This window comes from Ranitomeya variabilis, chromosome 2, assembly GCF_051348905.1.
Source record: "Ranitomeya variabilis isolate aRanVar5 chromosome 2, aRanVar5.hap1, whole genome shotgun sequence".
NCBI lineage: Eukaryota > Metazoa > Chordata > Amphibia > Anura > Dendrobatidae > Ranitomeya > Ranitomeya variabilis.
Genome location: NC_135233.1, coordinates 310366071 through 310393554, shown reverse-complemented (window position 1 = coordinate 310393554; position 27484 = coordinate 310366071). Strand labels below are relative to the sequence as shown.

Here is a 27484-nt window from a genome sequence, read left to right as displayed (position 1 = left end):
TTCAAAAACTGCACATATGCCTGTTATGCTCCTATTCACATCTGTACCAAAACACAAGCTGGGATCGTGATGGGATCATATTTTTAAAAATAAAAATATTACAGTATCAGTTCAAAAATCTTGATTTCAGGTCTGTTCAGCCTGTGGTGTAGAAGTGTGGGGTCCATATTTACCAAATAATCCATGATTGCTAGATATTACTGTATTATTTTATTATGTTAGAGCTTAGAAGCAGGAGAGGACAGAGGAGAAAGCTTTGTTAGGGCTCAACCTGAGAATGACCAGGGGTAGACGGTGACTGTAGAGCAGATGACCGGCCGGCAGCTCGGGCCTCCAGAGGCCGTATTCACACCAAATCTTATCACCCAGGCAACTAAATGGAGGGAGAAAAATACTCTTACCATCCAGTTCATGTATTGTTCAAACCAGGACTACAGGGAGGAGGAGAGATTGTTATAACATCAGTTACAGGAAGCAGAACCCATCACAGGGACTCAGCAATACCGGACTGTCATCACATGTAGTGGAAATAAAGACAGTGACGTCCATGAAGTGGTAGAAGGCGGCACAAGATCGGCCATGGATGACATAACTGGTGATGTGACCTGTGAATATGATCAGCGCTGACGGCTACTGGACTCTCCAAAGATTGTGAAAATGAAGACGTAGAAGTGACTTTTCTGCACGGTCTGGTCCAGCGCCGTCCTTTGTGTATCCAAGAAAATCAGACATTGTAAAAGTGAACAAAAATCCGATATAACTCAGGTGGAGCCGAGCACCATGACAGCCGCACATACTGACACAGAAGGAAATGGCCATTGCTAGTGAGCGCTTATGGACAAGATGACATTTCACCCACTAGAATGGACACACTGATGATAGAAGGCCAGTGTAAAAACCTACTATTGTTTGATTAGTTCATATTTTATAGAACGAGGATTTAACTACTGGACTATTCTTCTTAAACACTTCATAAATGACATGTTTAGTGATATAGTAGAAAAAAAATTGTTCCATGTATAAATAGGTGGTAGAAATATTGGTTCTTTTAATCTTGTTTTCCAGGACGTCCCTCCTGACAGCACCCAGGAGGACGTCCTCCTCCTCCTTGCTGGGACAGGAAACACACGAGAGTTCAAATATCCGGTACCTCCCACCGATCCTCAGTGTTTTTCCTGTCCCTGCACGGAGGGACACACGTAGAGAAGCAGCACATGCTTACCGAGCTCAGGGGGATCGAGCGGTTTTCCAATCCTTCCCCCTGTCAAGCAGCTCAGGGTCGAAACTCCCCGGAGGGGAGTCCCTCTACCCCAGAGGCCCGGAGTGGACGATACTCCGGGATTGAACCGCTCCTCCCGGTGGGGAGGCTCTCGGTTCAGGACGCAGCAGGATCCGGCCTCCGTTCTGCAGAGCACGCAGTCCCGGAGAGATTACAGACAGGCGAGGCTTCCGGGTGTAAGGTAGCCGAGTCACTTCCGGTATCGGCAGAGCCGGCGGAACGTCACTTCCGGTGGCGTTCGCTTCAGCGGGGAGGCAGACGCTCCATATGGGAGCACACTGTACAGAGCGGTCGCTACGTTCTTTGCATCCAGCATCTGCAGTGGCCACACCGTCTGCCAGGATCGGCTGCCAGGATCAACGATGGAAGATAGAATCGACGAGGAGAGGGTAAGACTGCCTGGAGCAGTACGACCTAAGCCCCGTAACCTCCTCATATTTCCCCGCCTATTACTCCCTATCTTACATTACCTAGGATAAGGGAAACTCCGCTGTTCCCACGGTTACAGTTAAAAGATCGGGAAAAGCTACTATGAAGAGCGCCAGATGTCCTTTATGTCATGCTAAGCTCCCAGAAGCCTATAACAAAACCCTCTGTGCCTCATGTACCTCCAAGGTCATGAAAGATGAGCAGACAACCCTGTTTTCCGAGATGAGATCCCTTATAAGGGAAGAGGTACAGGCCTCTATATCCAGCCTGTCGCAGTCTCGGCCCGCCAGTCCCATACCCGGTCGTAAGCGTCCCAGGCGGGAGGAAATACAGGGGGAACCTGATTATTCATCGGAGGAAGATTCCGAACTCAGGGATTCGCTCGCAGAGGAAGAAGGTGAAATAGTGGAGAATCAGGAATTAGCCAGGAAGTATCTATTTCAATCTGAAGAAACAGATGGACTCGTACATGCTGTTAGGAGTACTATGCAGATAGAAGATACATCTAAACCTCAGTCCAGACAGGACTTGATGTTCGGGGGTCTAGTGGCACGAAATTTGACTGTATTTCCTATAAGTGAGCATATCAAGGCCATGATCCTAGAGGAATGGAAGGAGGCCGAACGCCGTTTGGTACTATCCCGCGACTTTAAAAGTCGATTACCATTTGACTCTGAGGAAGCCAAGTTATGGGACGAGGTCCCTAAAATCGACGTCCCGGTTGCGAAGGTCACCAAGAAGACTGCTATACCCTTCGAGGACTCCTCTAGCCTTCGTGACCCAATGGACAGGAAGGCCGATATATTACTTAAGAGGGCTTGGGAATCTTCCGCAGCCCTGATCAAAACAAACATTGCAGCCACTTCTGTGGCAAGGTCAATGTACATATGGATGGGGCAGCTGGAAGAGCAGCTATCCAATAAGACACCTAGAGCAGATATACTAAATTCCCTTCCTTTAATGAAATCGGCAACGGCCTTGTCAGATATGACAGCGGAATCAGTTAGATTTGCAGCTCGTAATAGTTCCTTATCTAATGCAGCTAGGCGAGCTGTGTGGTTGAGGTCATGGTCTGGCGACAACGCCTCTAAATCCAAACTCTGCTCTATTCCATTCTCGGGACAGAGAGTGTTTGGACCTACTTTAGACACTATCCTTGAATCAGCCAGTGATAAAAAGAAAGGATTTCCTGAGGACAAAAATAAGCGTCCTCAGTCCTTTCGGAGAGGCTTCTTCTTTCCCAAGAAACAGTTTGAGCCTAAAGGTCAGGGTCGGGCCAGTAGAGGATCCTTCAGAGGCTCCCGTGGACAGAGCTACAGGAACAGAGGTTCCTTCTTTAACCCTGCATACAAGAATAAATCACTATGACGCCACAGGCATCGGGGGGAGGCTTCGGAGGTTCGCAGAAAACTGGGCTCAGATCACTCAGAATCAGTGGGTTCTCAGCATTGTCTCCAGGGGATACAACATAGAACTCTACGCTCCTCCCCCAGAAAGGTATATTACACCAACTATCGTCACTGCAGATTCAGCCATTCTAAAAGACTTACAAAACATGCTCAGAACCGAAGTAATCATTCCGGTCCCTCACTCAGAGATAGGAACGGGTCACTACTCCTCCCTATTCACTATCTCACGGCCATCGGGCGACACTCGCACGATCATAAACTTAAAGCCGTTAAATGTCTGGGTGAGATACAAAAGGTTTCGCATGGAGTCTATCCGCTCAGCGATTCAGCTAATAAATCAGAACGCGGTCATGTGTACCATCGATCTAAAGAGGGCTTATTACCAGGTCCCAATACATCCCATGTCTCAAAACCTGCTAAGGTTCGCAGTAAAACTACCAACCCGGACCTGCCACTTCCAATTTCAGGGCCTTCCCTTCGGGCTGGCCTCTGCTCCTCGCATCTTTACAAAGCTTATATCAGAAATGGTGGCATTTCTGAGAAGACAAGGAGTCATAATAATCCCGTACCTGGACGATTTCCTTTTAGTAGCAGATTCAGTGGAGATCTTGGAAGTTCACAGAAATCAAACGATAGCAACGATGGAACACCTAGGCTGGGTAATAAACCGGCAGAAGTCCAGCCTTCTTCCAGACCAAAGAGTAACCTACCTAGGGGTGCTTTTGGACTCCAGTCGCAGAATATCCTGCTTACCGGAGGGCAAAAGAAGAATAATTCAAGATCGAGTCAAGTACCTACTGGAGCATCGAGCTTCTATAAGGATGGCTATGCAGGTCCTCGGCCTTATGACGGCTTGCATCCCATGTGTAAGGTGGGCTCAGGCACACTCAAGACGTCTGCAACGACAAATCCTGTCGGTATGGGATCGCCGGAAATCTTCACTAGAGGCTACATTGAGGCTGACGGGTCCAACTCGAAGATCCCTCCATTGGTGGACTCGCACAAAAAACCTAGAAGTGGGCGTTCTATGGATCTCCTCACCCTATGTAGTTATCACTACAGACGCCAGTGCATGGGGTTGGGGAGCTCATCTACAGGGCAGAATCTTGCAAGGCAAGTGGCCAGAAAGCATAAGGAACAGATCATCAAATTACAAAGAGCTGTACGCTGTATGGCAGGCGTTAAAACACAATCGCCCTTTCCTCCTAAACCGGCACGTAAGAATTTTCTCCGACAATGTAACGACAGTCTCATTCCTGAATCATCAAGGAGGACCAAGATATCAACCTCTGCAAGATTTAGCAGAAGAAATCTTCAGCTGGGCCGAAGACACTATACTCTCCCTAAGAGCTATCCACCTAGAAGGTTCTCAGAACATAGTAGCAGACTACTTAAGCAGACAAAAATTGTGTCCAACAGAGTGGGAACTGGACCAGAACATTTTTCGGCAACTATGCTTTCGTTGGGGAACTCCCAGCATCGACCTCTTCGCAAGCAGAAGGAACTCGAAGACTCCAAGATTCTTCTCCCTGAACCCATCGGATCTTCCAGAAGGGGTAGATGCTCTGAGTCAGAAATGGAACCATTCCCTCTCATACGCCTTCCCACCGTTGGCGTTAATTCCAGCTGTCCTTCGGAAGATCAAGGAGGATCAGACAACGGTCATCCTAGTAGTTCCGTATTGGCCAAAGAGGAGTTGGTTTCCAGTGCTGGGAACACTAGCAATGGACAACCCAGTCATTCTGCCTGCCAGCGGAAGAGTCATCCACCAAGGTCCAGTCTATCATCCAGATCCAAGCAGACTCTGTCTTTCAGCCTGGATCCTGAGAGGATCATCCTGAAGTCCAAAGGCCTGTCAGACCAAGTCATATCTACTATACAAAGCAGCAGGAAACCGGTTACATCAGCCATATACCGGAAGATTTGGAAACGTTTTTGTTCAGAAAGTGGCAGGTCCGATGTTGTATCAGGCTCACCGAACATTCCTGTTATCTTGGACTTTCTGCAGAAAGGGTTCAACTCGGGGCTTCGACCTAGCACATTAAAAGTACAAGTGTCAGCGTTAAGTTCTTATCTAGACTACCCCTTAGCATCACACCCATGGATAATACGCTTTATTCGGGCCACCCAGAGAATGCGTCCCACCATCCGGCACTTGTCCCCAGCCTGGGACCTTAACCTTGTTCTTAGAGCACTATGTAAAGGTATTTACACTCCGGGTGATGATATGCCGATAGCTATTCGCACTCGGAAAATGGCCTTCTTGGTTGCGATCACCACGGCTAAAAGAATTGGAGAAATTCAGGCGCTATGTATCAGAGATCCCTACCTACAAATCAGGGAGGATAGCCTAATACTGAAATTAGACCCAGCTTTTGTACCAAAGGTAGCTTCCACAAAAAATAGGAACCAAGAAATAATTCTCCCTTCCTTTTGTAATAACCCCTCCAACGAGAAAGAAAGGGCTCTGCAATCTCTCGATGTTAGGCAAGGAGTGTTAGATTATTTACAGGCCACGAACTCCTGGCGTATAGATTCTAACCTTTTTATTTTATTTGGGGGAAAAAATAAGGGTAAGAAAGCCTCTAGAGCCTCTATCGCCCGTTGGATTACTGCGGTAATCTCTCACGCCTATCAGTCCGAGGGTTTATCCCCTCCTCCAGGTTTAAAAGCCCATTCTACCCGGGGGGTGTCTGCCTCTTGGGCTGAGCGTGCGGGAGCTACCGTAGAGCAGATCTGTAAGGCCGCTTCTTGGGCCAGGACAGACACTTTCTGTAAACATTATAAGCTTGATGTTATGTCTGGTCAGCACACGGCTTTTGGGAGGAAAGTCCTCCAAGCGGTAGTCCCACCCTAAGGAGATGATCTGGTACTTCTCCTGGGTGCTGTCAGGAGGGACGTCCTGGAAAATCGGTATTAGTCTTACCGGTAATTATGTTTCCAGGAGTCCATACTGACAGCACCGGTAGTTCCCTCCCATATCTATTATAAATTACATATATATATTCAGAGTTATGTTATATATATTCTGTGTATTGAGTTTCAAATATTAAAATTTTATTTGCATCATTCCATGAGTTGGTCCTTGTTACAACACTGAGGATCGGTGGGAGGTACCGGATATTTGAACTCTCGTGTGTTTCCTGTCCCAGCAAGGAGGAGGAGGACGTCCTCCTGGGTGCTGTCAGTATGGACTCCTGGAAACATAATTACCGGTAAGACTAATACCGATTTTTAACATATAATTAGGATGAGACTGTATTTAGAAAATCACACTTGAGGATATGATCACGTTTTTTCTTTTGGCTTGTTCAATGAATTCAGGTTGAAAATGCTGAGCAAGTTATGTTATGATGATTAAGATGCGTTTATTCTGGCACTTCGGTATTTGTTTTTTGCGTTTCTTTATTGTTACATATAAATGTTGAATGCAATAAGTTGTAATTTGAAAAGAAAAAGGGAAGAAACTCACACAAACATAAAATCAGATGATTCAAGGCTTAAAAAAAAATACAAATTTGATAGGTCCCAAGTTGAATCTCTGTACAAATATAAACAAGGACACAAGTAACACACATGCATGTTTTCACAATTTTAAAACATACGTTTTTTTCAGAATTGCGCTTCAAAATGTTTAATTTGATTTCACCAAAACAAAATATAAAGAAACATAGTCTTGTGACATATCAAATGAAAGCCAGTACCGTTCTGAGAAAAATGCTGCCTCTCCCACCTCTATATCTTAACTCTAGCCCGAGATATGATAAAAAATGTAAAGCCATACCAGGCCAAAATCTGCGCTTTTTTTAAACTTTAAAAATCTGTAAAAAATTTACTGATGAAGAAAAAAATTCTAAACTTTTAATTTGTAATTAACTAAAGTTGTACTTCATAAAAATAAAAAAAATCTAAAGACGTCAGGTAAAAAAAATATTCATATTTGGATCACTTGATATGGAATGACCCTGCTATCTAAGTGTCACATGTCTGTCAATATATACACACCTTTTCTGAAAGGCCACAGAGGCTGCAACAACATTAACCAAGAGGCGTTACTAACCAAACACCATGAAGACCAAGGAGATCTCCACACAAGTCAGGGACAAAGTTGTTAAGAAGTACAAGTCGGAGTTGGGTTATAAAAACAAAAAGAAATCCGAACCTCTGATGATCCCCTGGAGCACCATCAAATCCATTATCATCAAAAGGAAAAAATATTGTACCACAACAAAACTGACAAGAGAGGGCCGCTTCCAAAACTCTCAGCCTGGGCAAGAGGGCATTAATCAGAGAGGCAGCACAGAGACCAAAGGTAACCCTGAAGGAGCTGCAGAGTTCCCAAGCAGAGACAGGAGTATCTGTCCATACGACCACAAGATGTACACTCCATAGAGGTGGCCTTTATGGAAGAGTGGGCAGAAAAAAGCCTTTACTTGCACACAAAAATTGTAAGACTCGTTTTGAGTTTTCTAAAAGAAATGGAAGACTCCCTAAATGTATGGAGGAAGATGCTGTGGTCAGATGAGACCAAAATTTATCTTTTAGACCACCAAGGTAGGTGCCATGCCCCAAACCAACACAGCTCATCACCCCCAGAACACCATCCCCAGAGTGAAACATGGTGGTAGTAGGGACAGGAAAAATAGTCAGAGTCAAGGAGAAGATGGATAGTGCGAAATACGAGGATATTCTTCAGCAAAACCTGTTTTCGCCTGTCAGTGATTTGAGATTGGAACGGAGGTTCATCTTCCAATAAGACAATGGCCCAAAGAATACTGTTAAAGTAACACTCGAGTGGTTTAAGGGGAAACCAGTAAATGTTTTGGAGTGGTCTAGTCAAAGCCCAGACCCTAATCCAATTGAGAATTTGTGGTCCAACTTAAAGACTGCTGTCCACCAGAGGAAACCATCTAACTTATGGGAGCTGGAGCAGTTTTACCTTGAGCAATGGGCAAAAATCCCAGTGGCAAGATGTGGAAAGCTCATAGACTTATCCAAAGCGACTTGCAGCTGTAATTGCCGCAAAAGGAGGCTCTGCAAAATACTTACTTTAGGGGGGGGGGGGGTGACTAATAATGCATACTGACGTTGTCAGTGATTTTACACTATATTGGCATGTACTTTACATGAACTGATGTAAACCCTTGGGAAAAAAACCCTCGAAATTCCAGGTTGTGAGGTAGCAAAACATGAAAAATGCCTGGGTGGGGGGGTACTTTTGCTAGCCACTGTAATAGGGTTGTTGTACTTTCTTATAGGATGCACTCCAAGGTGGGTATTCTGAGCTCCGCTATAAAATGGAAAAAAAAAGCCTATTAGATGTTCCATGGATGGAGTACTGACTTCAAAGTATGTCAAAAATCATATCAATTTTATTAATAAAAAAAAGATAAAATGTAAATTTACACACACTAAAAAGAGGTGGACAATAGAAGATCCAAAGTCCCAAGAATTAGCAGGAAAAAGTCATGAATCACTATTGCTAATGTAATGTACAATATAGCAACAGCAGGTCAAATATAGCAAGTGAATAAAGCCAATAGCAATGCATAATGGCTCCTTTCCTCATTACTTAATTTCCTAAACCTAGCAGCATAGTGGTTTTGCTATAGACAAGATGCATGTACAGTAAAGTGCATACCCATTATACAGTTCCAGTGCAGAATCCCAGGGAAGAGCCCTGACACGCGTTTCGCATTCGCTTTCTCAGGGGGTTATTCAATGTCTCCAACATCCACCAGCTCTGTGATGCCATCATGGAGGCGTGGAAGAGGATTCCAGTGGCAACCTGTGAAAGCTGTAGTGAACTCCATGTCCAAGAGAGTTAAAGCAGTGCCTTAAAATATTAGTAACCGCCTAAAATATTGACACTTTGAGCACAATTTGGCCATTTTCACTTAGGAGTGTACTCACTTTAGTTGCCAGAGGTTTAGACATGAATGGCTGTGTTTCCCACTGACTACTTTATTGCATCAAAGTGTTGTCACATGAAAAGATATAATGAAATATTTACAAAAATGTGAGGGGTGTACTTACTTTTGTGATATAGTGTATGTACTGCCCCGTAGAAAGCCATAGGGACAGGTGCATCCATCAGAACGACAGCTAGCACTTGTCGAGTTATTCGGTCGTGTGCATGCACCCATAGAGGTGCATTATAACGCTTACCGTTGCAGCCAATTTTAATGTTTACACTTTTGTCGCACTCTCCTTGTTCCAAGAACCATAAGTTATTTTCACATCTACATAGCTGTATGAGGCCTTGTATTTGTGTGCAGGTTGTATATTTGAATGGCTTCATGTAATTTACTATACTGAAGACAGGGAAAAAACTTTTCAAGTGCAGTGAAATGGTGAAAAAAAAACAGAATTCCCCCATTGTTTTGTGTTCTTTTTATGTTTACTGGCAACAAGATTGTCACGGTCAGTACAATTATAACAATACCAAACTTGTCTAGTTTGACTTTTATTTAAGTTGGAGGAAAAAGGTTCCTTTTTTTTGTCATCAATTTCTGAGACCTGCAACATTTTTATTCAATAGAGCTATGTGATGGCTGATTTTTTTTGGCATGTCCAGCAGAAGGTTATTGTATAGACTGACAGTGGTTAGTTTGGTAGCTGGCTATATTCTTTGTGAGCCACACTTGTGGTGGACCATTAGGATTGGTAAATTAGAGGGCTGTGCAGGATCGTGAGGCAGGACATGGCAATACTGATCATCTTGTGCAAATACTAAAATGTTACTTGGTGTTCCCTCAGTATGCTTCCCTGGGGTCAGCCATGGCTCCTCTTGGGTATGCTTCTCTGGGGTCAGCCTCAGCTCCTCTCGTTATTCTTCTCTTGGGTCAGCCTCAGCTCCTCTCAGTATGCTTCTCTGGGGTCAGCCTCGACTCCTCTCTGTATGCTTCTCTGGAGTCAGACTCAGCTCCTCTCGTTATGCTTCTCTGGGGTCAGCCTTGGCTCCTCTCTGGGGCCAGCCTTGGCTCCTCTCTGGGGTCAGCCTCGGCTCCTCTCTGTATGCTTCTCTGGGGTCAGCCTAGGCTCCTCTCGGTATGCTTCTCTGGGATGAGCCATGTTTCTTCTTTTCATGCTTCTCTGGGGTCAGCCTTGGCTCCTCTGTATGCTTCTCTGGGGTCAGCCTAGGCTCCTCTCTTTATGCTTCTCTGGGATGAGCCATGTCTCTTCTCTTCATGCTTCTCTGGGGTCACCCACAGCTTCATTCAGTATGCTTCTCTGGTGTCAACCATGGCTACTCTTGGTATGCTTCTTTGATGTCAGCCATGTCTTCTCTTAGTATGCTTCTCTGGTGTGAGCCATGGCTACTCTTGGTATTCTTCTCTGGTGTCAGCCATGGCTACTCTTGGTATGCTTCTCTGGGGTCAGCAATGGCTACTCTCGGTATGCTTCTCTGGTGTCCGCCATGGCTACTCTTGGTATGCTTCTCTGCAGTCAGCCAGAGATCTGGTGGTGCATGGTTCCAACCAGCAGATTCTCCTCTTTAATCCTTCTTTTCCCAGATGATCAGCATTACCTCTATCTTGAACTCCCCATCACGTGAGACATATGCAGACTTGCAGGACCAGTTAAGGAGCCTCACTATGAGCTGATCGATGAGTAATCGCTGCTCTCAGATTCGGAAAGAACTGTACATAATGGAATAATTGTCCACTTGGATCGTAGTGTGGCGTTCGTGATTCATTTCTGTTTTTGCAATCCCCCCTGGATCCAAGTTTTCTTCTTCTGCTTTGAGTATCTCTCATCACTGCCAGGAAAACTATACCATTATGTTGGGAAGATGTTAAGACCCCCATGTTGATCCTACAAAACAAGTTTACGAAGACCGAAATCAGCTGTGACTGGAAAGGATGGGGCCGGCACTGCACCAAACATTTAATCTACCTGGATTAAATATGTTGAAATTATTCTTTCATGTTGCATATTGCTTGTTTTGTGTTACTGCCATATTCCTATGTACTAAAGGTCAGTCTCACATTTTGGCTAATAATCAAGCCACTCATATATTTTACATGGAGATGTAATCCAGCCCATCTCACATTCACATCGGGAGTTGATGGGTAGAGATGGGCAGACCCCTGGATGTTCGAGTTCTGTCGAAACTTGAATGGGGGGGCCAGAACACCGAGTGTTTGCCACGCTGTTATGTGCATGACAGCTTGGCAAACACTACTTCTGATCGGTGGTAAAATCATTACCGCCGGTCAGACAGACACCGTTCCCACGCGCCCTTTTCCACTTGCCTGGTCTTATGTACCTGTCCTAATCTAATAAGGCAGGTGGAAGATACCGGTGAGGCAAACATAAAACCTGCCACTACCTGGCACCGCTCATCTATAGAAATGGGCGATTCCCTCCTGCTACAGATTTTATCATCTCTTGGCATTACAGACTTGGCTCTATCCTGGATCTCGTCATATCTAACAGTCCGAACTTTCAGTTTCTCCCTCCCCCACACCACCTCCTCACATCGCCCCTTGCCTGTCAGTGTCCCTCAAGGTTCAGTTCTGGGACCCCTACTCTTCTCCATCTACACCTTCCGGCTGTGACAGCTCATGGAATCCCACAGTTTGCAGTATCATCTCTGACGATGACACGCAGATCTACCTTTCCGGACCTGACCTCACCTCCTTACTTACCAAAATCCCACACTGTCTGTCTGCTATCTCGGCCTTCTTTTCTGCTCGCTTTCTAAAACTGAACATGGACAAAACAGAATTCATCATCTTTCCCCCACCTCACTCTACCCCTCCACCAGACCTATCCATCAATGTCAGTGGCTGCTCACTTTCCCCAGTCCCGCATGCTCGGTGCCTCGGGGTGATCCTCGACTCTGCCCTCTCTTTCAGGCCACATATCCAAGCCCTTACCTTCTCCTGCCATCTCAAACTCAAAAATATTTCCCGGATCCGCGCATTCCTCGACAGTGAAACCACAAAAACACTAGTGCACGCCATTATCATCTCCCGCCTTGACTACTGCAACCTCCTACTCTCTGGCCTCCCCTCTAGCACTCCTGGCACCACTCCAATGCATCCTACACTCTGCTGCCTGACTAATCTACCTGTCTCCCCGCTAATCCCCAGCCTCTCCCCTATGCCAAGCCCTTCACTGCCTTCCTATCGTCCAGAGGCTACAGTTCAAAACCCTTACTATGACATACAAACCATCCACAACCAGTCTCCTCCATACATCTGCGACATGGTCTCCCGGTACTTACCTACACGCAACCTTCGATCCTCACAAGACCTCCTTCTCTACTCCACGCTTATCTCTTCTTCCCACAACCGCATACAAGACTTCTCTCGTGCTTCCCCCATATTCTGGAACTCTCTACCCCAATACGTCAGACTCTTGCCTACCATAGAAACCTTCAAAAGAACCTGAAGACTTACCTCTTCCGACAAGCCTACAGCCTGCAGTGATCCTCAACCTACTGAACCGCCGCACAGCCAGCTCTACCCTCTCCTAGTGTATCCTCACCCATCCCCTGCAGACTGTGAGCCCTCGCGGGCAGGGTCCTCCCTCCTTCTGTACCTGTTAGTGCCTTGTTTTTTTTTTTTTTTGTTCTTGTTTATTGTATTTGTCTATATTTGCCCCCTTTTCACATGTAAAGTACCATGGAATAAATGGCGCTATAAAAATGTATAATAATTCCATACACTAAATGGTTAAAAAAAAAAAAAAAAAGTGTGGGGACCCCTCTATTCTTGATAATCTGTCTTGCTAACGCTGACAGCTGAGGGTTGCAGCCCCTATCAGCCGCCACCTGCTCTCGGTGTTATGAGTGGCAGCAGCCGTAGGCTGATGGGAGCAGTAGTGAGAGCAGGTAAACTTTTTACCTCCGATCACAGCTGCAGGCTCACGCTGTCATCTTACAGCGTGGGAACCGTGGGTGTCTGACCGACGGTAATGATTTTACCACCGATCAGAAGCAGTGTTTGCCGCGCTGTCATGACAGCGTGACAAACACCCGGTGTTCAGGGGGCCGAACCCGAACTGTAACATGGTCTTCCTGGTGAAGTCCGTGTTCTGTGTCGGTGCCCGAATAGTAGGTGTTCATTACAGATGCCAAGCTTTACTGTTTGGGTTCCCCAATCTCTATTGATGGACGAGGCCAGGTAGTGGCAGGTTTTATATTCACCTCACCGGTATCTTCCACCTGTCGTATTAGATTAGGACATGTACACAAGACTTGGCAAGTAGTCAAGGGTGCAACATCCCATTCCTTGATGTTAAAGTGAGAAGCGCTAAATAACCCCTCTTATTTCTTCTAGAAGTTGACATTACCAGTAATGTAAGATCTAAAACATCTAAGTTGCTAGGGAACATTATCAGGTTATTTACAACATTTTTAAGATAACTTGTGTATCGGTGATGGTCCAACTGCCAGGACCACCACTGATCCCAAGAACAGAATTCTGGAATACTCAAAGTATTCATTCAGTCTCTGTGAGACTGGAGAAGAACATAGTGGACTTGGCCATCCCCTCATTCCAAGAGGCCACTTCTGGGCCCCATTCTCGGGGGTGGGGGAGGGGGCACGTGTTAATAGAAGATTCCTTTTATGAATATTTAGAATTAGCTGAAGAGCCTGGCGTTGCCTGAGCATAGTAACTAACTGTGGTAAATTATAATGAATATATTGCACATAAAAACATTTCACATCATATATTCAACACTACAGATTTGCAACACAAATTGACTAAATGATTACCAAATTATTGATAGTATTTTATTTTAAACTCATTCAAGAGTCTTTTGAAAAGCAACATTTTTGGTTTTTCCTTCCGGTGCAAGTATGAACAGTTTTTTGGCAGTTCCAACTCTTGAACAGGCCACGTAAAGTTGACCATGAGAATGAAGCAAAAGTATTTTTTGAACACAATAGTAACCCCTTAACGACTGCCGATACGACTTTTAATGGAGGCAGTTAAGGGGTCTTATTCCTCCTGCACCTCACGCTCCTCCTTTATACACAGAATTTTTCTGCAGCAGAGCTTTTCTCCGTGGCTTGACACACACACACACACACACACACACACACACACACACACACACACACACACACACACACACACACACACACCCTCCGCTTTATATATAGATACCCCTTTTCACATGTAAAGCACCATGGGGTAAATGCAGCTATAATAATCATTATGAAAGTCATTTAAAAATAAAAAAATTGTACAAAAATAAAACATATATAAATGTATTTAAAGACCTTTTAAACACAGCCAAGCTCAATGTGTGTTTGGCGTCATTTTCTAAAAAACGTTCCAGAAATAGAGCGACTGTGTGCCAGACCCCTCTCCTTATTGCATGCCAAAAGGGGGCGCTGCTTTGCATTACTCTGTGCAGCACAGACTCCTGTTTTCCTGCCTGTCCAGGCACATATGACGTGGACGTCCCTCGCCATGGCCCCTCCCTGCCTCATACCTAAGCGCGCACCTACCCCCGGCTCCCTACCCTCCTCCAGCCTCATTACTTCCTCTTCCTCCCCGCACTTCTCTGGCTGGTTGACTGCTGGTTACCTGGCAACAAAGTCAGCAACCGCGGCTGACGCGGAATGCTGGCGCAGGGAGTACATATTTACATTGGTCTTGTCACTGACCAAGCCAGTGGTACGGAGCTGGGTGCCGAGGACGCCGGCCGAGACGAGTGCTGCGGACTCACGTGACAGAAGTGCGGCCATTGGGTGTAACAGGAGGCCTGTGAGAGATACAGAAGCCGTGACCCCCACCCTCCTCAGCACTGTGTGCCCCCCCCCTCAGCACTGTGTGCCCCCCTTCCTCAGGACTGTGTGCCCCCTTTCCTCAGCACTGTGTGCCCCCCCATCCTCAGCACTGTGTGCCCCCCCATCCTCAGCACTGTGTGCCCCCCCATCCTCAGCACTGTGTGCCCCCCCATCCTCAGCACTGTGTGTGAACCCCCTCCTCAGCACTGGCCCCTGATTGAGTGTGGCTATGCGGAGGGGGCAGGGCTTGACACGCACGCACCCACACGCACGCACGCACTCTCAGTGTATATATATATATCTTACATTTTTAAGTAAATTCTTACTATAAATGTCTTTTTATTGTTCCAATTCTCTTTGAGCTGAAGACCGAGCATCAGAGGTCACTGCTGTGGAAGAACTCTGCGGTGGGAATTAACCTGCTATGTGAATTTTTACATCCATGCTGTGTCATTTACTGGGGCAGATTTTCACAGTGCATTTCACCAATAAGAAAGCATAGGGTAATACCCTCAGCAAATCCATATGCAATGTATGATGATTTGCCGCAGGTAGTGCCATGTTATTAGCGTCAGGGTTAGGAGATCACACGGGTAATCCAGGAGGGATTATTGCTCTGTTGCTTTTAATCAGAGACTTGGTTCCTGATTTCTCCTCACAAGATTTTTATTTCTTTGAGTTTTCTGATTTATGAAATTAATTACATAAATTTGTCTCTTCTTTTCCAGCCTCTCTTTGCTTTCAGCTATAAGGAAAAGTTCTCTGTGAATGGCTGGAAAGTTTACGACCCTGCAGCAGAGTACAAGAGACAGGTATGGAGCTGTAATATACTGTATCACCACTTATTTTTTTCTGTTTTGGGTCATTTATAGAAAGAAAAACCGAATGGTATACATTGTCTGCGGGACAGTAGATGGAGGTACAGATTGACGTCTGTCCTGCTTATCTTCTGTGATGAGGCAGAACTCTCAGCATCTTTTATAGAGAACCTGTCAGACATAGAATCTCGCACTGTGTATGTGCCTCGACAATGGCACAATATGTCAGAACTGAGGCAGGTCACTGAATAGTCCGTGTCCTGCAGCAGCACAGGAGGGGCCGGAGCAGAAGACCACACAGCCACCCCCAGGCCCACGCTGATGCACAGAAGACACGAGTGGTGATTAGTGAACGTGCTTGGATAAAGTCTTATCCGAGCATCTGGGAGTGCTCGTATATTATGTTGGAATCCCTGCGGCTGCATGATTTGTGGCTGTTAAGACAGCCTGAACACGTGAGGATTGCGTAACAGACAGGCAATCCCCACGTGTGTTGAGGATGTCTAACAGCCGCAAATCATGCAGCCGCAGGGACTGGAACATCATATACGAGCACTCCCAGATGCTCGGATAACACCCGAGCGTGCTCAGATAAGGCGTTATCCGAGCGTGTTTGCTCATCATTAACCCCTTAACGGCGGCCGCTAAGGGTACTTAAACCACAGCACCGTTAATTAACGGCGCTGTGGAAAAAGTGAATAGCTCCCCCCAGAGTCGGATTTTCTCTGGGGTCTCGGTTGCCGGGGGTAGCCGAGACCCCTGAGAACATGATTCGGGGGTTTTTTACCGACCCCTGAGATGCGATCGCCGGTAATTAACCGTTTACCGGCGGTCGCAAAAAACCCCCCCAAAAAACGCGATTTCCCATTTAATTTCTCTGTCCTCCGATGTGATCGCACATCAGAGGACAGAGAAATGGGGTCCCCGATGGCCCCCCGATACTCACCTGTTTCCCCCGGTGCTCCTCGTGGCTCCCGATGGGCGCCGCCATCATCTTCCGGCAAAAAAATGGCGGGCGCATGCGCAGTGCGCCCGCCGGCCGCCAACCGGGAGATCTTTGGGGTGTCGGCTGCCGGGGGTAGCCGAGACCCCAAAGAACATGATCGGGGCCGGTTTTTACCGACCCCTGTTTTGCGATCGCCGGTAATTAACTGTTTACCGGCGACCGCAAAAAAAAAAAAAAAAAAAAAAGCGATGTGTAATTCTCTGTCCTCTGATGTGATCGCACATCAGAGGACAGAGAAATATGGGGTTTCGGGGACCCTATCATACTTACCGGTGTCCCTGGGTCCTCCTGTATCCTCTTCTGGCCGCCGGCTTCTTCCTTCGGTAAGAAAATGAAGGGCGCATGCGCAGTGCGCCCGCCATGATCTGCCGGCCGGCAGCTAGAGGAGTTGGGGCTAAATTTAGGGTTAGGGCTAGGGTTAGAGTTAGGGCTAGGGTTAGGGTTGGGGTTAGGGTTGGGGCTAAATTTAGGGTTAGGGTTGGGGCTAAATTTAGGGTTAGGGTTGGGGCTAAATTTAGGGTTAGGGTTGGGGCTAAATTTAGGGTTAGGGTTGGGGCTAAAGTTAGGACTAGGGTTGCGGCTAAAGTTAGGGTTAGAGTTGGGATTAGGGTTACGTTTGGGATTAGGGTTAAGGTTAGGGTTGGGATTAGGGGTGTATTGGGATTAGGGTTAGGTTTGAGGTTAGGGTTGAGATTAGGATTAGGGGTGTGTTGGATTTAGGGTTCTGATTAGGGTTATGGTTGTTTTGGGGTTAGGGTTGCGATTATTCTTAGGGTTGTGATTAGGATTATGGATCGGGTTGGCATTAGGGTTAGGCCTCTTTCACACTTCAGTCTTTTGGCGTCAGTCTGAAACCGCCATTTTCGTCAAATAGCGGATCCGCCATTTTTTTTTTTGGCGGATCCGCTATTTTACCATAGACATGCATTAGCGACGGATTGTGGTGGATGGTCGTCCGTTCCATCCGCCATGCGACGGATCCGTCGAGATTTGGCGGACGTCATCTAGACATTGACGGCCATTGTAACGTTTTTTGTCTGCGCCGAAATGGCGGTTCGCGACGTATCCATCGCGTCCGTCATTCTATAGAATGGCCGCTCCGTCGTTACCGTCATTTCGGCGGATCCGTCGCCCCAATCCGCTTTTTCAATTGCGCATGCTCCAAAAAGTAGATACTTTTCCCAGACAACCCCCAAGTAACGGATCCGTCAAAAAAACGGATCCGTTAGAACCGTTTTCTCAACAATTGTGACGGATCCGTCGATCCGTCACTATGTCGGAGCTGACTGACGCCAAACAACTGAAGTGTGAAAGAAGCCTTAGGGGTGTGTTGGGGTTAGGGTTGGAGTTAGATTTGGGGGGTTTCCACTGTTTAGGCACATCAGGGGGTCTCCAAACGCGACATGGCGCCACCATTGATTCCAGCCAATTTTGCGCTCAAAAAGTCAAATGGTGCTCCCTCCCTTGCGAGCTCTGCCGTGCACCCAAACAGTGGTTTACCCCCACATATGGGGCATCAGCTCGGGATAAATTGGACAACAACTTTTGGGGTCCAATTTCTCCTGTTACCCTTGAGAAAATAAAAACTTGGGGGCTAAAAAATCTTTTTTGTGGAAAAAAAAAAATATATTTTATTTTCACAACTCTGCATTATAAACGTCTGTGAAGCACTTGGGCATTCAAAGTTCTCACCACACATCTAGATAAGTTCCTTGGGGGCTCTAGTTTCCAAAATGGGGTCACTTGTGGGGGGTTTCTACTGTTTAGGTACATCTGGGTCTCTGCAAACGCAACATAATGCCCGCAGACCATTCTATGAAAGTCTGCATTCCAAAATGGCGTTCCTTCCCTTCCGAGCTCTGCCATGCGCCCAAACAGTTGTTTACCCTAACATATGGGGTATCAGCCTACTCAGCATAAATTGCACAATAAATTTTGGGGTCCAATTTCTCCTGATACCCTTGAGAAAATAAAAAATTACAGGCTAAAAAATCATTTTTGAGGAAAAAAAAAAGGATTTTTTATTTTCACGGCTCTACTTTATAAACTTCTGTGAAGCACTTGGGGGCTCAAAATGCTCACCACACATCTAGATAAGTTCCTTAAGGGGTCTAGTTTCCAAAATGGTGTCACTTGTGGGGGGTTTCCACTGTTTAGGCACACCAGGGGCTCTCTAAACTTGACATGGCATCTGATTTCAATTCCAGCCAATTCTGCATTGAAAAAGTCAAACGGCGCTCCTTCTTTTCCAAGCTTTGTGGTGCGCCCAAACAGTGGTTTACCCCCACATATGGGGTATCGGCGTATTCAGGAGAAATTGCACAACAACATTTATAGTTAAATTTCTGTTTTTACACTTGTGAAAATAAAAAAAAATGGTTCTGAAGTAAAATGTTTGCAAAAAAAAGTTAAATGTTCATTTTTGCCTTCCACATTGTTTCAGTTCCTGTGAAGCCCGTAAAGGGTTAATAAACTTCTTGAATGTGGTTTTGAGCACCTTGAGGGGTGCAGTTTTTAGAATGGTGTCACACTTGGTTATTTTCTATCATATTGACCCCTCAAAATGACTTCAAATGTGATGTGGTCCCTAAAAAAAAGGTGTTGTAAAAATGAGAAATTGCTGGTCAACTTTTAACCCTTATAACTCCCTAACAAAAAAAAATTTTGTTTCCAAAATTGTGCTGATGTAAAGTAGACATGTGGGAAATGTTATTTATTAACTATTTTTTGTGACACATCTTTCTGATTTAAGGGCATAAAAATACAAAGTTTGAAAATTGCAAAATTTTTAATTTGTTTGCCATATTTCTGTTTTTTTCATAAATAATCGCAAGTAATATTGAAGAAATGTTACGACTAACATGAAGTACAATATGTCACGAAAAAACAATCTCAGAATCAGCAGGATCCGTTGAAGCATTCCAGAGTTATAACCTCATAAAGTGACAGTGGTCAGAATTGTAAAAATTGGCCTGGTCATTAAGTACCAAATTGGCTCTGTCACTAAGGGGTTAATCAAGTGACTAAAACTTAAAACCAGGATTAAAAAAAAAAAACCACTGATCGGATTCCTTCTAAAAAAGTATCAATTTAATCCGTGTGATAGCGCCATTGTGGCCATAAATCCTGCTGACAGGTTCCCTTTAATATCCTCTCGTCAAGACTGCCAGTCTCTGATGCTACCTGGTATTCCCGCTTGGCTCTGGTGATTATACCCTTGTCCCAGCACTGCCTCTTAGGGCCACCATACCCATTAGATGGCTGTTGGCCGATGGTCATCTTGGCTGACTCTCCCATACACAGGAGCCATTGCTGGGCCACACACTCCTGTGTTTTCTATGAGAAAGCCGTCAGCTTAGATGTCTGATTATTTCTGGGAGAGCCATGCGATTGTGAGTCTGGAATTAAACGTGCTTAATCAGTATCGCTCCCAACCATCAGTCGGCCGGTGCCCTCATACACATTACTGTCAGGAGAACCCAATGATGCTGTGGATTTCTGCCGACATTAGTATAATGTGTTGGGGGCCTTTATGGGTACACTGGAATTCCAGTGCGCTCCAGAACGGCCATGACTGGTCTGATTTCTTGTCCAGTTTTCAGTTTTGGATTTTCCATTGTCCCCAATTTATTCAATCTACAAGCCTGTTCACATTCGACCTTATTGCAGATGCCATCATACATGATGGGAGAGCGCAGCATGCCGTCTGTCTCATCTGTGGAAATGGTGACAGACGCCATTATAAATGTATGCTGTGTTGGGGGCTATTGACGTCTGTCGTGTGACGGATCTGGCGCTGCATCAAGGTTTCTGATTGTAAAGGAGAGTGTCAGAGATGTGATCAGATGATGATGATGCATCCTGATAGATGATGGTGGTCTCTCGTGCCTCCTCACTGTGTATGCGCTGTGCTAGTGCAGGTATATCAGCAGAGGCTGATCGCAGCTGTAAGGGTTCAGCAATCACTCTACAAGATGCATTCTAGTAAATGCCCATGGAGATCCTCATCCTTTATTTATATAGTGCTGACATATTCTGCCGTCATTTACCAACAATGCATTGATTCACGTCACTGTATTCTCCGAGCGCTCTGATGGCTTTACATAAGATGAGCACACTAGGCCTCTTCTAGGGGAAGATTATCAGCTCATATCATGTAAGCTGCTAGGAAAGATCATATCCAGACTCCTGCAGGGCAACTTCATCAGGCACAATGGAGAAGTGTGTATGTGTATATAAATTCTATACACACATACATGATATACAAGATCATACTCCGCGGACAGGGTGTGTATATGGTATACATACAGTACATAACTTACATGATCATACTCCGCGGACAGGGTGTGTATATGGTATACATACATAACTTACATGGTCATACTCCGCAGACAAGGTGTGTATATGGAATACATACATAACATACATGATCATACTCAGGGGAGAGGGTGTGTATATGGTATATATGTATAATATACACTCTCATACTCTGTGGAGAGGGTGTGTGTCTGTATATATATTTGCACATAGAATCCTACAACAGAAAAAATTCAGAATTTGCCACCATCAAGTATGTTGTAGTTTTACGTTACATGTGGGACCTGCTAAAATAAGACTGTTGCCCAGCATAAGCAGGCGAAAATTCTTTGTAAAAGAAGCAGGAACATCCACTTATAATACCAGCATCCTTTATTTCAGATTAATTAAAAGCTATTCTATTAGTTCATGTGTGTATCTCTGACGTATTTCCGGCATCACCGCCCTTCGTCTACACATACAGGTGCGTCTCACAAAATTAGAATATCATAAAGTGAATTTATTTCAGTTCTTCAATACAAAAAGTGAAACTCTTATATTATATAGAGCCATTACAAACAGAGTGATCTATTTCAAGTGTTTATTTCTGTTAATGTTGATGATTATGGCTTACAGCCATTGAAAACCCAAAAGTCATTATCTGAGTAAATTAGAATAATTAACAAAAATACCTGAAAAGCCTTCCTAAGCATTTACAAAGGTCCCTTAGTCTGTTTGAGTAGCTCCACAATCATGGGGAAGACTGCTGACTTGACAGATGTCCAGAAGGCAGTCATTGCCATACTCCACAAGGAGGGTGAGCCTCAAACAGTCATTGCTAAAGGAGCTGGCTGTTCAGAGTGCTGTATCCAAGCATGTTAATGGAAACTTGAATGGAAGGAAAAAGTGTGGTAGAAAAAGGTGCAACAGGCATAACCGCTGCCTTGAAAGGATTAAGAAAAGGCCATTCAAAACTTTGGAGGAGATTCACAAGGAGTGGATTGCTGCTGGAGTCATTGATTCAAGAACCACCACACAGACGTATCCAGGACATGGGCTACAAGTGTTGTATTCCTTGTGTCAGACCACTCATGACTAATAGACAACGTCAGAAGCGTCTTACCTGGGCCAAGGAGAAAAAGAGCTGGACTGTTGCTCAGTGGTCCAAGGTGTTTTCAGATGAAAGTAAATCTTACATTTTATTTGGAAACCAAGGTCCTAGAGTCTGGAGGAAGAGTGGAGAGGCCACAATTCAAGCTGCTTGAGGTCTAGTGTGAAGTTTCCACAATCAGTGATGCTTTGGGAGCCATGTCATCTGGTGTAGGTCCACTGTGTTTTATCAAAGCCAAAGTAGCGCAGCCATCTATCAGGAAATTTAGAGCACTTTATGCTTCCCTCTGCCAACAAGCTTTTTGGAGATGGAAATTTCATTCTCCAGCAGGACTTGGCACCTGTCCACACTGCCAAAAGTACCAATACCTGGTTTACAAACAACAGTATCACTGTGCTTGATTGGCCAGCAAACTCGCCTGACCTTAACCCCATAGAGAATCTATGGGGTACTGTCAAAAGGAAGATGAGACACCAGACCCAACAATGCAGACGAGCTGAAGGCTGCTATCAAAGCAACCTGGGCTTCCATAACACCTCAGCAGTGCCACAGGCTGATTGCCTCCATGCCACGCCGCATTGATGCAGTAAGTGATGCAAATGGAGCCCCGACCAAGTAGTGAGTGCATTTACTGAACATACATTTCAGTAGGCCAACATTTCAGATTTTAAAATCATTTTTCAAGCTGGTGTTATAAAGTATTCTAATTTACTGCGATAATGACTTTGGGGTTTTCATTGGCTGTAAGCCATAATCATCAACATTAACAGAAGTAAACACTTAAAATAGATCACTCTGTGTAATGACTATATAATATGATTTTCACTTTTTGTATTGAAGAACTGAAATAAAGTAACTTTTTAACAATATTCTAATTTTGTGAGAAGCACCTGTGTTTGTGTGTGTGTATATATAGATGGGTAGGTATATAGTATGTGTACCACGGACCCATCACACATTGTGGATATGCAGATCTAGATCAATGGCTAATTTGATTGTAAAAGTAAATGTGTTTGCAGATAATTACTTTATTCCTCTCCTCATATATTTGCTATCGATCCGTGCATTTGTAAACCTCTGAAAGACTCATTTTCCTGTTCCCTGAGAACATATTGATCTGATCTTATAGAGCTGCTGTCTCCACATGCAAACAGGCTCCATCTAATTACCTGTAAGGATGCTATAGATCCCGCTGTCCTCAAAGACCAAGCCTTGCAGGAATAGGACGGATTATGTGCAGGGAATAAGGGAGATGAATGAAAATGAAAAATAGGTAAACATGTATCTATTTAGCATTTAAAGGGAACCTGTCACCACGTTTTTGGAAGATGGGATAAAAATAGCGTTAAATAGGGGCAGAGGTGGGCGTTACATTAGTGTGTGTGTTATGCGTTTATTACCCACCTAAGTTGCCGAAATAACTTTGCAAAGTCTCCGTTTTCGCCTGTCAATCAGGCTGGTCAGGTCACATGGGCGTGGTGTCTTCACCCAGATTTGGCGTAGTTTTCCGTTGGTGGCGTAGTGGTGTGCGCATGCCCAAAGTCCGGAATCCTCTTCCAGGGGATTTAAAATAGCGCGGTGTTCGTTATTGCATTGGTGATCGGTGGGCGCGGCCATCTTCCTTTGGCCGCGCGTGCGCAGAAGCGGCACTCTGCTGGCCGCGGCTTCAGGAAAATGGCCGCGGGATGCCGCGCGTGCGCAGATGGATATCGCGGCGGCCATTTTCCTGAAGCCGCGGCCAGCAGAGCGCCGCTTCTGCGCACGCGCGGCCAAAGGAAGATGGCCGCGCCCACCGATCACCAATGCAATAACGAACACCGCGCTATTTTAAATCCCCTGGAAGAGGATTCCGGACTTTGGGCATACGCACACCACTACGCCACCAACGGAAAACTACGCCAAATCTGGGGGAAGACAACGCCCATGCGACCTGACCAGCCTGATTGACAGGCGAAAACGGAGACTTTGCAAAGTTATTTCGGCAACTTAGGTGGGTAATAAACGCATAACACACACACTAATGTAACGCCCACCTCTGCCCCTATTTAACGCTATTTTTATCCCATCTTCCAAAAACGTGGTGACAGGTTCCCTTTAATGGCACATGTACCTTACCAGGAGACATTTCATGCCCGGAGGGGTAATTTTCCTGTAAAATTACCTGGATTTCTTACTTTTATGAACTCCTTGCCCAGCCAGCTGAGCAGTGGGGTGCAGCGCAGCAGTGTTTTTAAGAGTATGCACCTGAATACTGTTGTGAAGCCTTGTTCGTCCTGAGAGCCGCCTACCACTGTATTCACAGGCCTCGATTATCATTTTCCATTACTCCATTTAGGGTTTGCCTAATGAAAGCTGGAAAATCTCAAAGATCAACAGTACCTATGAGCTGTGTGATACGTACCCAGCAGTGTTTGTCGTCCCCACAAGCGTGGCAGATGATGACCTGGCGCGCGTCGGAGCATTTAGAGCCAAAGGACGTATTCCGGTAAGATTATGTTTCCAGGTTTTAGGTGCCTTGAATATAATGTCAGGGACGTCCTCTGCTAACATTACAAGTTCTCTGTGTTGTTCCAAGGCTTTTGTTCTGATTTTCATCATGAAATATCACACAAACAAGCAGATGCCTGTCCCTGGTTATTAGCAGGACATCAATCACGGTTTTATGTTTCCAGGTTTTGTCATGGATCCACCCAGAAAGCCAGGCGACCATCACCCGTTGCAGTCAGCCTTTGGTGGGGCCCAATGACAAGAGATGCAAGGAGGACGAGAAGTATTTGCAGACTATCATGGATGCCAACGCTCAGTCACATAAACTTATTATATTTGATGCCAGGCAAAACAGTGTTGCAGATACGAACAAGGTAATGTCCCACTTGTTGTGCGGTTTCCTTCAGAGGTCCTTTTATGGAGACGGCCCATCATCAACTTATTTTTGGTGGCAATATTCTGCCAAAAGAGATAGTGAATAAAGACTTCACCGTTTGTGGCAGTATAGATTGGGTGAAATCGGCCGTGGTGCTGAGCGGGATCAATGCTGCTTAGACTAAGGGTGTATTTACCCTGCGTGATGCACAGCATTAACCAACCACCGGTCACCGTCATGCTTGACGGTAGGTGATGATTTAACCTGTTTGCACAAGCCACCCGTGCTTCAGATATGCACCCAACAATCAGAGATCAGTCACAGCACATATGCGGCCATTGTTCTCGGCAGCACGTCTTGTTTATGCAGCAGGATATGCTGCCGAGAACTATTTTTCTTTTTTGTGCATACCAAAATGTGATTTTTTTATTTTTTTTTCCAACAAATGAGCATGTTGACTGGACCTTAAAGGTGTAATTATTCAGCCTGATTTTCAGGAGCAAGCTTTCCTATAAACTCTCATTTCTGATAATTATGCAGTTTAAAAAGGCTGATGATGATCATACTATTGAGCAAAATGCTGGTTCTCTTGGTGAAATGATTTTTAAGCTTACTTTAAAAAAATCCTTGTTCTCGGCAGCACCGAGTCTATGCGCACAGAACAATGTCTGCTCGGCCTGCTTAAACAGGCTATGAAATGGCCGCCAATCGGCAAACCTACAAGCGATCGGCGGACGTATCATTAAGAATATTCTATTCCGTAACATATAAAAGGGTTTGGCCACGTTATATTTCTCTTCGCATTTGTGCTGGAAACGGTGCACAAGTCACTTTCCAATCTAATGTTACAAGATCTGCGCCGATGCTTAGTTTGCTTCAATGTTCCATCTCTGCCCCAACATATGGCGGCTGATGGACGGGCATGTAACGAGTCTCATCAGTTAGTGGTCGCTGTATTACACGTCACTCTGCGCTGCATTCACGGTAGTTTCCCTTGCCAGGTGCAGTTTTATTGGATGCAGCTGATGCTGTGGCCTGTTTATCGGATGATTGTACCAGACTAGGGGTCTTTTATCAGCTCCCTGGCTTCCGTGCATCATTTTCAGGCATGTCTGCCTCCAGTAGGTGTACATGTTCGAAAATACTGCACGGCAGCGAGCACGTTCACCCTTTCGGCACCATTATAGTCTATGGCCCCACTGGTGCATACATCATAATCCTGTTCTGGGGTAGGGGTGGGGTGTTCGGACTTTAACCACGACATGAGCCACTGAACGGCTGCTGTAACGCAATGTGAAGGCACCAACAGAGGGTCTGTCAAACATTTTAGATGTTGCATTTGATATTCGCCATAGTTTTTAAATTAAATGCGTTAAATGGTCGTGTAACATCTACTATTATCTCAGATCATTTCTCTATTCCCAAAGTTGCCAACAGCTGTCTGGGCATGAGGCTTGTGCCCAGCATTGCACTCTTCTGAAGCACTGCTGTAAAAAGGCTGCACATCAGAAGTCCCTTTAAATGGTCACTGTAACATCAGGATAATGTAAGGGAAATGACTGAGATGAGTGTAGAGCTAGCTTTATGAGAAGGCTTTGTGACCTGAATGAAACCATACAGCTATTATTTGTACAGACCGTATCACTGATTACAGCATTGTCCTGATGAAGCAGCAATGAAAAGCAGCCGACACCAATGACCCATCATGGCAGCTGAGCATAGCCCAGAGATGGTGAGGTCATGGCAGCTGAGCATAGCCCAGAGATGGTGAGGTCATGGCAGCTGAGCATAGCCCAGAGATGGTGAGGTCATGGCAGCTGAGCATAGCCCAGAGATGGTGAGGTCATGGCAGCTGAGCATAGCCCAGAGATGGTGAGGTCATGGCAGCTGAGCATAGCCCAGAGATGGCGAGGTCACGGCAGCTGAGCATAGCCCAGAGATGGCGAGGTCACGGCAGCTGAGCATAGCCCAGAGATGGCGAGGTCATGGCAGCTTAGCATAGCCCAGAGATGGCGAGGTCATGGCAGCTTAGCATAGCCCAGAGATGGTGAGGTCATGGCAGCTGATCATAGCCCAGAGATGGTGAGGTCATGGCAGCTGAGCATAGCCCAGAGATGGTGAGGTCATGGCAGCTGAGCATAGCCCAGAGATGGTGAAGTCATGGCAGCTGAGCATAGCCCAGAGATGGTGAGGTCATGGCAGCTTAGCATAGCCCAGAGATGGTGAGGTCGCGGCAGCTGAGCATAGCCCAGAGATGGTGAGGTCGCGGCAGCTGAGTATAGCCCAGAGATGGTGAGGTCGCGGCAGCTGAGCATAGCCCAGAGATGGTGAGGTCGCGGCAGCTGAGCATAGCCCAGAGATGGTGAGGTCGCGGCAGCTGAACATAGCCCAGAGATGGTGAGGTCATGGCAGCTTAGCATAGCCCAGAGATGGTGAGGTCGTGGCAGCTGAGCATAGCCCAGAGATGGTAAGGTTAGGCCACACATTCACAGTTCTGTGTATTACCGATGTAACAATG

General features: G+C 45.6%; 1 protein-coding gene across 5 annotated transcripts in view; it reads left to right on the top strand.

Moving 5' to 3' along the window:
• Window positions 1-27484, top strand: part of MTMR1 (myotubularin related protein 1) — an 81690-nt gene that overhangs the window by 26324 nt on the left and 27882 nt on the right. For all 5 annotated transcript variants that reach the window (XM_077285227.1, XM_077285226.1, XM_077285228.1 and 2 more), the window contains 3 exons: window positions 15601-15684; window positions 24439-24588; window positions 24776-24964. In XM_077285227.1, coding sequence (XP_077141342.1) covers window positions 15601-15684; window positions 24439-24588; window positions 24776-24964 — 423 coding nt within the window. The remainder of the gene's footprint in view (window positions 1-15600; window positions 15685-24438; window positions 24589-24775; window positions 24965-27484) is intronic.